General features: G+C 38.3%; 1 protein-coding gene across 1 annotated transcript in view; it reads left to right on the top strand.

The window, feature by feature from the left end:
* The first annotated feature begins 294 nt into the window (after window positions 1-294).
* Window positions 295-11,620, top strand: part of LOC122093774 (putative pentatricopeptide repeat-containing protein At4g17915) — a 27,723-nt gene continuing 16,397 nt past the window's right edge. The window contains exons 1-2 of the mRNA XM_042664250.1: window positions 295-3,424; window positions 9,473-11,030. Coding sequence (XP_042520184.1) covers window positions 721-2,094 — 1,374 coding nt within the window. The 5' untranslated portion in view covers window positions 295-720 and the 3' untranslated portion in view covers window positions 2,095-3,424; window positions 9,473-11,030. The remainder of the gene's footprint in view (window positions 3,425-9,472; window positions 11,031-11,620) is intronic.

The following is an 11,620-nucleotide window of genomic DNA, read 5'->3' as shown; positions in this document are numbered from 1 at the left end:
ACATAATGCCACTAAAAACCCAATAGTATCATTAGATTCCTAAAAGGGAGACAGGGTTTGGTTGTCTCTTTTAGGTTTAAATGGTTGAGAGATTTATCGGGCACAACAACATTTTTTTCTCTCTCAAATTCGTTTCTAGAAACGACGAAACAAGTCGAACTTGTTTCGTCAAAGTTGTTTCTAGAATTGTAAATAAACATAAATTTTTATTTATGTTTTTAGAAATAGATGAAACAAAACAATTTTATCAAATGTTTTTTAAGCTGTTTCTCAATTTATGAGGGACAAGAAAATGTAAAAACAGCATAAACAAACGTTCTCAAACGTTGTATTCCATTCTAATTGGAAGAGTGGAATGCTAGGAGTGGCGTACTTAAAAGATTAGGTCGTTAGGATCTCAGATATTTTGACAGGTTGCAGGTTGAGGGATTTCATTTCTCAGTTGCTCCATGCTGCCAAGCCATGTCTTTGATAAGATTTACCTTCATTTTTGGGTTCGATTTGTTTAAACCTTGTGCGTTTGGTGGGCAAAATTAGTTGTGCGCATATAATCAGCCGGGATGATTAGATCTCCATAGCTCAATTGGTCCGTGTCTCTGTGGAGAAAGAAATTTTGTTTCTTGGAAGCGTTTGACATGTATTGTTCCTATCTATCTCATGCAGTTATGGATTATGAATCATGATTGATATTTGGTATTCTATTGAGCTTTGCTGGAAAGAATGATCTCTAAATTATGTACTCGCCTATTGAATATATGTGTAGCTTCTCTTTGCAAAGCCCATCAATTAGAGAAAGCTGAAGCAGTTTTAGTTGATGGGATACGGCTAGGTTATCTTCCCAGTGTTGTTACTTACAATACATTGATTGCGGCCTATTGCCGATTGGATGGGTTTGATGCAGGATACTCTGTTATACATAGAATGCAAGAAGCTGGGATAAGACCAGATGTTGTTACTTATAATTCCTTGATTGCGGGTGCTGCCAGACATCGTCTACTATCACGAGCTCTGGATATGTTCGAAGAAATGCTGCAGAGAGGTATTCTTCCGGATGTTTGCAGTTACAATACTTTGATGCATGGCTTCTTTAAATCTGGAAGGCCAGAGGATGCCAGCGGCATTTTCCGGGATATAATCCAGGCCAATCTATCCCCTTCCCCGGCTACATTTAACATCATGATTAACGGCCTCTGCAAGGCTGGATATACTAGTAATGCCCTTAGGTTGTTCAGGAACATACAACGTCGTGGGTTTCTCCCTGAGCTGGTAACTTATAATATACTCATTGATGGGCTTTGCAAATCACGTAGGCTGGGGCAAGCGAGAAGGATCCTTAAGGAGCTTGGGGAGTCGGGTCATATCCCAAATGCCATAACTTATACTACAGTCATGAAGTGTTGCTTCAGATCTGGAAAGTTTGAAAAGGGGTTTGAGATATTCTCAGAGATGAGAAGTAAAGGGTATAACTTTGATGCCTTCGCATATTGCACTGTAATCAGTGCTTTAACCAAGATGGGTATGACGGAAGAGGCTAATGCTTGCATGTGGGAGATGGCGGGAAGTGGGACTGGGCTTGATATAGTTTCCTACAATGCTCTGATTAATTTGTATTGCAAAGAAGGTAAGTTGGAAACTGCATTTCAGTTGTTGGATAAAATAGAGAAAGGTGGGTTGGAAAGTGATGAGTATACCCACACAATCCTGGTTAATGGATTATGTAAGGCAGGTGACATTGATAGGGCCCTGCAGCACTTGAAGTATATGAAGATGAGAGGTTTCCAATCAGACTTGGTGGCCTACAATTGCTTGATTCATGGGTTATGTAAGGCAGGTCAGGTGGATTATGCGATGAAGGTCTTTGAAGAGATGGAGCTTAAGGATTCTTTTACATATTCTTCCATGGTGCATGGTCTTTGCAAAGTAAGAAGGTTTCGTGTAGCAGCCAAGCTCATCCTGTCTTGCATTAGAGAAGAGATGAAAGTACTCTCTGCTGACCAACGTGTCGTTCTTTGCGGGCTTCGCTCTTCAGGATTTAAACAAGAAGCAAGGAAGCTCCGATCAAAACTTTGGATGGCTCAGGCTCTAGCCTACTGATATGTACCATTGAATAGTTGTTGGTGGAGGTGCTCGGGCTCCGATCAAAACTCTAGATGGCTTGGTGGCCTACAACTGCTTGATTCATGGATTATGTAAGGCAGGTCAGGTGGATTATGCGATGGAGGTCTTTGAAGAATGGAGCTTATGGATTTTTTAACATATTCTTCCATGGTGCATGATCTTTGCGAAGTAAGAAGGTTTCATGCAGCAACCAAGCTCATCCTGTCTTGCATAAGAGAAGAAAAGAAAGTACTCGCTGCGGACCAATGGGTTGTTCTTTGCGGGCTTCGCTCTTCGAGACTTAAGCAAGAAGGGAGGAAAGCTCCGATCAGAACTCTGGATGGTTTGGGCTCTAGCATACTGAGATGCACTATTGAATAGTCATTGGTGGAGGGGCATTGGGACTGAATTCTGAATAATATATTTGACTTGGAAACAGCCTCTCCTTTGAAGCCGAGGATAAGGCTGTGTGCATTTGCCCCTCCAAAACCCTGCAGTACCGAGAGCCTCGTGTGCTAGGTTGCTCTTGTTACATGGAAGTTATTCAGCAGTTTCTTATGACTTATGAGATTAAACTCATCTGAAAAGGTTTATACTCATACTCATCTTGTGCATTGCAGCAGTTGGTCATGATGATATTGTATTGATGGAAGCATATCTTGCGAGTCTGAGCAGACAAGGTTATCTGAATAGCCCCAAAATCTTTCACATAGCATGTTAGATGGGCCCATATTTTATGGACTGGTAGACCGTAAGGTCCCTTGCCCATCATCCCAATTTGAGTTGGCCAAGTGGCAAAATAAAGCTTCGAAAATCCAAGTCTACAAGAAAACTAGAGGAGGGAGCATGCCAATACGTAGATGGCCGAAAATAAATGGGTGGGTGGACATGCATGTGATGGTATTTGATTGGATTTAATTATGGAATTTGACACATGGCCAGTCTAGTCATTGCCCTTACTATCCAGCAGTCCCGAACGGCCACATCATCTTGCCATATGGCATAATTAAGGGTGACAATTTACCCTTTATGGATGTATGTACAAGTGAGCTTGATTGACATGGAAGCCAATGGTTGCTGGAGGTCTCAAACTCAGAGATGACACAAAATGATCTTCAAAAACTAAACTTGGATGAAATGTATCCTTTGAGGTGGATGTCTCCAGTTGGATGGAAATTTTTTTGCCACTTAGACCCATTTCTCTTATTTTTGACAAGTGTTTGGTGTTGGCCGAGGACCACTGTGGACTTCCCTGCATGATCTTGCTTCTTGCCACACAGAATTTGTCTAAATAATATTTTCTTTTCCTCTCCAATATATGAGAAATGTAAGTTTTATTTTATTTAATTTATTTATTGTTATGTTTTCCAGTATGTTTATTTTGGTTTAATAATCATAGGTCAGGATAGTTATTGCTAATAGGCCAAGGATCTTTGAACCTACACAAAGACAGAAAGCTAGAACAAAAATAGGAAGAAGACTTGAAGTGTTAAAAGTATACAATTTTAGGTGGCTAGTTTTTTTGGTTGTTTATTTTGTGGATGGGAAAATGTCTGATATTTCTTTGAATCTTTACTTTGATGACTGAGAGGATTGATGGTGATGCAGATAAGTCACTTAATGAGCTTATTTTATTACAAATAAGCCTTGGGTTGGGTTATGTATGTGTTGAGCCTTTGATCCCATAGGTTTTATTTGTAATGAGCCATTTTAATGGGCCTAAAATATGGGTAGAAAGTAGGAAAATGAGATTTAATTCATTAGTTTAGTTAGATTCTTGTTTTGGGTCTCTTTCCTTTGTTATTTCAGTTTCCTAGTCAGTTTAGGTTTCCCAATTAGTTAAGGATTGGGTTAGGCCTATTGTTTTTAGTGTTTGAGTCAGTTTTGAGTCTTCTATATAAGTTTGTAAGGGGCTACAACATTAAACACGAATTTATGAATGCAAAAGAAAAGATGGCTTATGCTGTTGTGCTGTGGGATGCAGTTGGGTGAGATTCTTAAACCTGAGGGGTGAGATGCCCATTCACTTGTTTTTCTTCCCCCTTCTCAACCCTCCATCGAATTCTATTTCTTTTCTTATTTATTTGCTGTGAATGAGTGTTTGAGAGCTAGAACCAAGCCTATTGGAGGACATATTCTCTATTCAGCTAGAATTTCAGATCCTGCTTGGGATTAGGATCACTTGTGATTCTAGTTCTACATTATTTGGTGTCGAGCTTAGCCAAACCAAAGATGGAGCCACGTGAATTTTGTGAGAAACTTTCTTCACACATATTTCTTAAATGGATGTATGAATTAGATGTGTACTTTGACAACTACAACTTGACAGAGATGGAACAACTTCAATATGTTTGCTCCCAAATGAGTGATTGTGTTCGAATACAATAGAGAGTCTAAAAGGCAACTTCAAGCTCAAGGGCATAAGCTTAAAACTTGGGACGAGATGTAGTATGAGTTGGCAGGCATGTACCTATCTAAATGTGAACAAGTATGTACTTCCTTCCACCAGAGTTCCCTCTAATTACACCCCAAAAGCCACCCGCAGGTGATGAGAGCATGAAGGAATTGTTTGACCACGTGGCCATTATGTTGCAACAAATTGCAAAGGAGCAACAAGAGAAGAAACCTTCAACTAATGAACTAGAGTCAAAAGTTGAGGTTAGTGTTGAAGAAATTTCAGCAATTCCTATTGTCAATGAAGAGCTAGTCATTGATGTTCCCATCAATAAGACTCATATGAAAGAATTCGAAAGCAATAAGGTACCACAATGGACAATGAGGTTGAGACTGAGGAACTTGACAATACAACTACTGTGATGACTGTGAACAACCAAGAGAAAGAACCCAAAGAGCTTGAGATTGAAATTGTGGAGGTCAAGAATACAGTGGTTGAAGCGTTCGTGTGAATGATCCCATGGATACGTTTGAGGTTGTTGAAACTGAGCATGTGGAGTTCGTTATCCTATTAAAGTATCTTAAAGATCGAGCTCTTCACATTCTAGATTACATCCTTATTATCAAAGAGCTACTAGAATTTTTCTACAGCTTGAAGAGGGACGTGCACTATGCTATAATCTCCCTCACACTATAAAATTCGAGGACGAATTTTTTCTAAGAGAGGGTGAATTGATGCAGATTAGTCACTTAATGGGCTTATTTTATTACAAATAAGCCTTGGGTTGGGTTATGTATGTGTTGGGCCTTTGATCCCCCGAGTTTTATTTGTAATGGGCCATTTTAATGGGCCTAAAATGGGTAGAAAGTAAGAAAACTGGATTTAATTCATTAGTTTAGTTAAAGTTATATTTTGAGTCTATTTCCTTTGTTATTTCAGTTTCTTAGTCAGTTTAGGTTTCCCAATTAGTTAAGGATTGGGTTATGCCTTTCTTTTTTAGTGTTTGAGTTAGTTTTAAGTCTTATATATAAGTTTGTAAGGAGATACAACATTGAACACGAATTTATGAATGAAAGAAGAAAAGATGGCTTATGTTGTTGTGTCACACCTTGCCCCTAATATAGCACAGGTATGTCGGCACTGGATACCTCACTGCATCCAATCAACCTGTTTAACCCAGGACCCTACTCTAGGAGTGTCCACAACACCACAACCACATATACTAAAAATAATCAGAATTTGCAGAGGATAATATAAAATTAAGTAAAAGTTCATATTCAACTAGTGCTTCTATGTGATACCTAATACCTTATGTACAATGATTCACAACATTAAATGCAGTAATTCACATATATTACAGTAATCCAAAATTTTAGAATATATACACAAAATATCTCCCACCTGTCAAACCATCAACCTCTCTCCCACCTATCCAAACTATCAATTAGTCTCCCACCTATAGTCTGAATCATCAAAAACTGGTTTCCATAACTATCCATAAATATACAAAAAAGAATGATCATATACATAAATTCTCAGAAATGTCGTCCACCATAAACACAATCATCACACACGCAATCAGGCCCATGACTGAATTCATCATTCTGAATACAAGCCAATTGATCTATAGCCATAGCATCATACTCTGAACTGGTAATCTGTAGGTGACTGCTTTCCTCATCTATAGATTAAAGGAAAGGGGGGTGAGCACTGGAAATGCTCAGTGAGGGGTGGGATAGACAATCACACGTAACCATATGCAATGCATGCTCCACATAGAAAGATGATGCTCATGATTCCATTTACTTAACTATATTGTTCCCTAGTCCATTACTAAGTCTCATCACCTAGGTGTATAGTGCTACGTAATGTAGGTGGCATTTCCTACCCTGTACGTTGGGCCTCAGGAATACAAGCTCGTTGCAGGCAGGGGCTAGCCAGTCCCGGCCAGAGCCTTGGTCTCCCGACTAACCCCTAAATGGTAACCCCGTATAATAATATCCACCAGGCATACAACACATAGTATCCTGTCTCATATCCATCTCTGGTATAGTTTGTCGTACCACTCAAGTGCATTGCTGATCAGGCAATCACCTATGTCGGGGTTAGTCCATACCTAACCCCCTACGGACAAGGGGTGTAGCACTTAGGGTTGTGATACCTAACCCAACATACTAAATGATGCACAACTAATCAACCAAATCACACATGCAAACATGAGCACCTGCACATGACCCATCTCACCTGTCTTACCTTCCACATTTCCATTCTATCACTTTTATCATAACACAATTGTAAAATAAATGCATATGCACATACACAAACAATAAATGCATGAACAACAATTAATAAACACACTAAAAGAAATAAGGTTAGGGGTACCCACTCACCCTGAAAATCAGAAACAATTATCTCTCCTCCTGGTATTGAATAAGCTCCCTCACAGCAATTTGGAATTTCTAAAATCAGAAATTATATATAAATTTATTAAAATAAATTTAACTTCATTCATTCCCTAATAGGGTCATTTACTATCTCCCATATAGGCTCTACAAGTCCCCTTTCAACCCCACAGATCACTGCTAAAAACTGAGGGCAATTTGGTCTTTGGAAGCCTAACTGACTAGAGACTTTGGGACCAACTGGCTGACCTAATGTCTCCCACCAGTTGTCCATTCTCTACAGAAATTCGATTCTGCTAGTTTCTCTGATGGGTTTCACCTCTCTTTTTGTCAAATCCCCTCTGTTCATGAACTGTATTCCCATAACAGTGACACGTTACTTCAATTCAACTCTTTTCTTAGTCCATCCACAAATTCCATTTTTAATTTCTTATTTTAAATATCAAATTCAGCAGAAATTCAGATTAAACCTCAATTTAAACTCATTTTCACTCAAAAGTATGAATCAAGGTGGGATTTGCATGATCAAGCCTCTAATTTGATGATCTAACCTCAAATGGAGTTAGCATGCATATAATCCACCATTAATTTCACTTTGCATGTGAAGGATCAAGCCTCTAAACATCTTGCATGTGCATTCTTAAACCTTAAATCAGTAAATAAAAATGAGATTTTATTTCATTTCAAGGATATTTTTCTGTTTTAAGAACTCAAGTGAGAATTCTCACATTTTAGTCCCAATAGGCCATGGTGCATACAACCATTTGCATAACTATATATTTCTTCCAATTAATGCATCAAAGAACAGAAAGATTAACTCCATAAAGTCAGATTTGTTGCTGAAATTTCCAGATTTTCCTTTATTCCTCATATTACAGCCAAATTGGCTCATAGCCCTTTCAATCTCTGAAATTTTCTCATGTTACAAGTTCATATGGGTGAGATTTCCTTACCTATTTGCTGAACTTTCCAACAGTAACCTGAGTAGATCGATCTCTTCCTTGATCTCCCTCTCTTCTCTTCTCTTCTTCTTTTTCTTCTTCCTCCTTTTTTTCTCTTGCTGTTCAAGTGAGAAAATGAGAGTGTAGTGGTCGGTGGTGGCCTTTATATTGCCCCACTACCCTTAGTGGAATCTTCCACTAACTTCTAGTATCATAGATATAATAATATATATCTATATATACATATATATGTAAACCTATAATTATACCATATTATAAAGACATATTAATTAATTATATATTATAATTTTTAGTTTTATAAATTTTATTATTTAACTTATTTTATCATAACAGACTCATGAAAATAGGCCCACATGTCAAATTTCAAAAGTGGGACCCATTTCAGTCAAATTTGACTATTCTGTCCAGTCGACAGGCCAGCCTGTCATATTTAGGACTCTCTAGTCGGTTGAGCCAGACTTGTTCCCTGTTGGCCCACTTTTCTTGCTGATTCCTCCAACACTGTTGGCAAAAGGCACAGATACATGTTGGGTCATTCTTCCCTTCTTGGCATTCTACTGCTACCAGCCATGCTAGTGTTGGCCTCTCTTGCCTGTTCACAGTTAATGTAAAGAGGTGAGACTTGGGGTGTTACATGTTGTGCTGTGGGATGCAGTTGGGTGAGATGCCTAAACCTGAAGGTTGAGATGCCCATCACTAGTTCTTCTTCCCCCTTCTCAACCCTCCATCGAATTCTCTTTCTTTCCTTATTTTCCTTTTATTTGTTTGCTGTGAGAGAGTGTTTGAGAGCTAGAACAAGCCTATTGGAAGACATCTTCTCTATTCAGCCAGAATTTCAGATCCTGCCTGGGATTAGGATCACTTGTAATTCTGGTTCTACATTAGATGGAGGACATCTTGAATCTTGCATCAAGGATTAATAGTCTATAATTTGAATACCAGTACATTTTGTAGAATTAAAACTTTCATGTCAAAGTTTCGTGAAAATTACACCAGAATGTTGCAAATAACTGTTGACATTCCAGGAAATGGTAAACAGTAGCATCAACATAAATTTTAAAACATTTTGTCACTTGAACTAACTATTAGAGAGAACAGCTGAAGATAAGTAGACAAAAGTTTCCACCATCATGTTATCAAAAGCTCTAAGAATTGCAAGTCTCACACTAAAGTCTACCAATGCAAAGAGAACCTAGTGCATGTTATTTTCCATAGGTGGAATGTGAAATCATATCTAAATTCCTTGAAATTTAATCTTTATAAGTTTAGTACCATCTTAACTTAACAATTGATGATTCTAAATAATCTCTGGCTGATGGACCAATCAAAATATAACAAAGAGGAAATAGGTACAATATTGTGTCACTTAAAATGTTTTTTTTTTTTTCCTTTGATACTAACCATCTTACTTTGATTGTCATTGTTGACATGTATTGGAATGTTACACACTTTGACCACAATCCTGTAAACTGTGTTTTACCGGCATCATCCAAGTCCACATTGGTTCATTCTGTTCCACAGGCTGTGAGATGATTATTTTTTAACCTGTGATCTGCAATTTGTCACATTGTGGATGAAATGAGAATTCCCACTAGCTAATCTTCTCTTTTCTCCAGATATTATTTGGTCTTTGCAAGGATCAAATCTCCATCAGTTTAATGAATTACCATGAGTGCGGAGTTTATCATTTTGGTTGCTAATCTTCTTAATTTTATCTCCTTAATTATCGGGCAACTTTTCCACTACATAATTTGAAAAAACAAACCTGGCATTGACTCAGAGAAGGTACTGTTATAAGTAAGACCCAGTTAGATCACCAGTCTAAATGATGATGCCTTATAATATTCTGGCATTCAATCTGGTTTATTCCTAGATCCTGTTTTCTATGAGAAATCTGGCCATTCAGTTAAATCAGTTTGGTAGTTAGTTCATGATAAAGTTGGCCAGGTTGAATGGACAGATGTAGTTTGGGTTACTGGAAATATCCAAAAGCAGTCGTTCACAGCTTGAAGATCTTAGGTGGATGTGCTTCCAACAAAGGACCAGTTTTTACAGAGGCAGATTGGTGTTGGTCCGGACCTTTTGTGTTTTCTGTTGGGGCTGTTCTAGTGAATAATTGGGGTTGCCTACATGGATCCATGCAAAAAAAAATAGGTAAAATTGAGGTCCACACAAAAATATGGGGAATGAAGAAATGAAGAAATGAGAGTAAGGGGAAACAGGCACGGCTCAGCAGGTCCGGAGAATCTCAGCTAAATGGGATCGGCTACTTGGATCCTTGCCCTCCAATAGGCTCTATCTGGGCAGATCTAGAGAATAGAGACCATTTATTCTTTGAGTGCCAATTTACCTTGGCTATATGGGAGGGATGGCTTAAATTTGTGCTCCCAAAAAATAGGAGACAAATGCAAAGCCTCATTGGGTGATTCCATTAGTACGAATGGCAAATTGGCATAATTTTTTTTTTTATAGATGCAAATTGGCATTTTGTTCTACCATCCATCGGTTATCCCAGGAGCATAATTCTCATCTGTTCAGGATTAAAACAAGAACGAGGCCTCAGATCCTATCAGCCATTAAGGAGGATGTTTCGTTGAGGTGCAGTTCTCTTTCATGTTCTGGTGTTTCATACTCGAGGAATATCTTTCTTGAAGACAAATGGGTACTGCAGATAGCATGGATATCCAAAGTTTTGAAAGCATGCTTATGGATATTCCCGCCTGGGGAGTGAGGATGTAGTTGCACTGCACTGTGATGGGTTTCTCTCTCTCTGGCTCAGGATAAGGCATCTTATGAAGGTTTGGTTCGTGATATGGCAGGAGTTCCCTTATTTTCCTATGTCAGTTAAATACACAGAGTTATTTGCTTTATCAAGAAGTTAGTTGTTATGCCTGGAGAAAAATATTCAGAAGGTCTCTGTACAATCTGTTTTGAAACTGGTTATTGACTTCTTGAAGAAAATTGTGAAAGGTCCATGGACTGTGTAACATTTGAAGAGTTTAATCTTGCATTTGGGAGATAGGTAGCATTGGACTACTTATCAAGATCGAATTCGTAGCTGGCTATTGACATCTTGAAGAAAATTGTGAAAGGTCCATGGATGGTGTAACATTTGAAGAGTTTAATCTTGCATTTGGGAGATATGTTACATTGGACTACTTATCAACATGTTTGGTGAGAGCAGCTTATCCAACTAACGGATTATATTGCTTCTATGCCTTAAAGTGCTATGGTGACCATCGTTTATCTTTTACATTTTCCAGATGATCTTTGTAAACTTTTAAAAGATGATTCTGACCTGTGTATCTACTACTCCATGTAATTCCATTTTTGTTTAATGATTCCTACTCACCTATTCCCCCCCTCCCTCCCCAAAAAAAAAAGAAAAGAAAAAAAAGGGGGTTCATCTAGTTGGTCCACTTTCCAAAACTGCTCTCATTTATGTTGGAAATGTTTGCGGCCCTTGAAAGATTTATAATTTCTAGATTTCAGTGTCCGAGGACATTGTTTTACCCCATTGTCTTGCCTTCCATAGCATGCCATGACATGAAGAATTATAACCTAAATCAGAAACATTGCATGATTTGGGACACTATCTCTTTTGAAATCTTAGTGAAGACTGGCCTTTCTATTGGCCCTTTGGTGTAGTCCCTAGAGGCCTCATTTTCTTTCCTTTTTTCCTCCCTTTTCCTTTCACCCTCATTTGGGTGTTTTCTTGTTTTCTTTGGACTTCATGGAATAGATGATTTCTATTCACCCAAAAA

Source organism: Macadamia integrifolia, chromosome 11 (assembly GCF_013358625.1).
Source record: "Macadamia integrifolia cultivar HAES 741 chromosome 11, SCU_Mint_v3, whole genome shotgun sequence".
NCBI classification, from domain to species: domain Eukaryota; kingdom Viridiplantae; phylum Streptophyta; class Magnoliopsida; order Proteales; family Proteaceae; genus Macadamia; species Macadamia integrifolia.
Note: the sequence above shows the minus strand (reverse complement) of the source record. Positions and strands in the feature narration are given on the sequence as shown.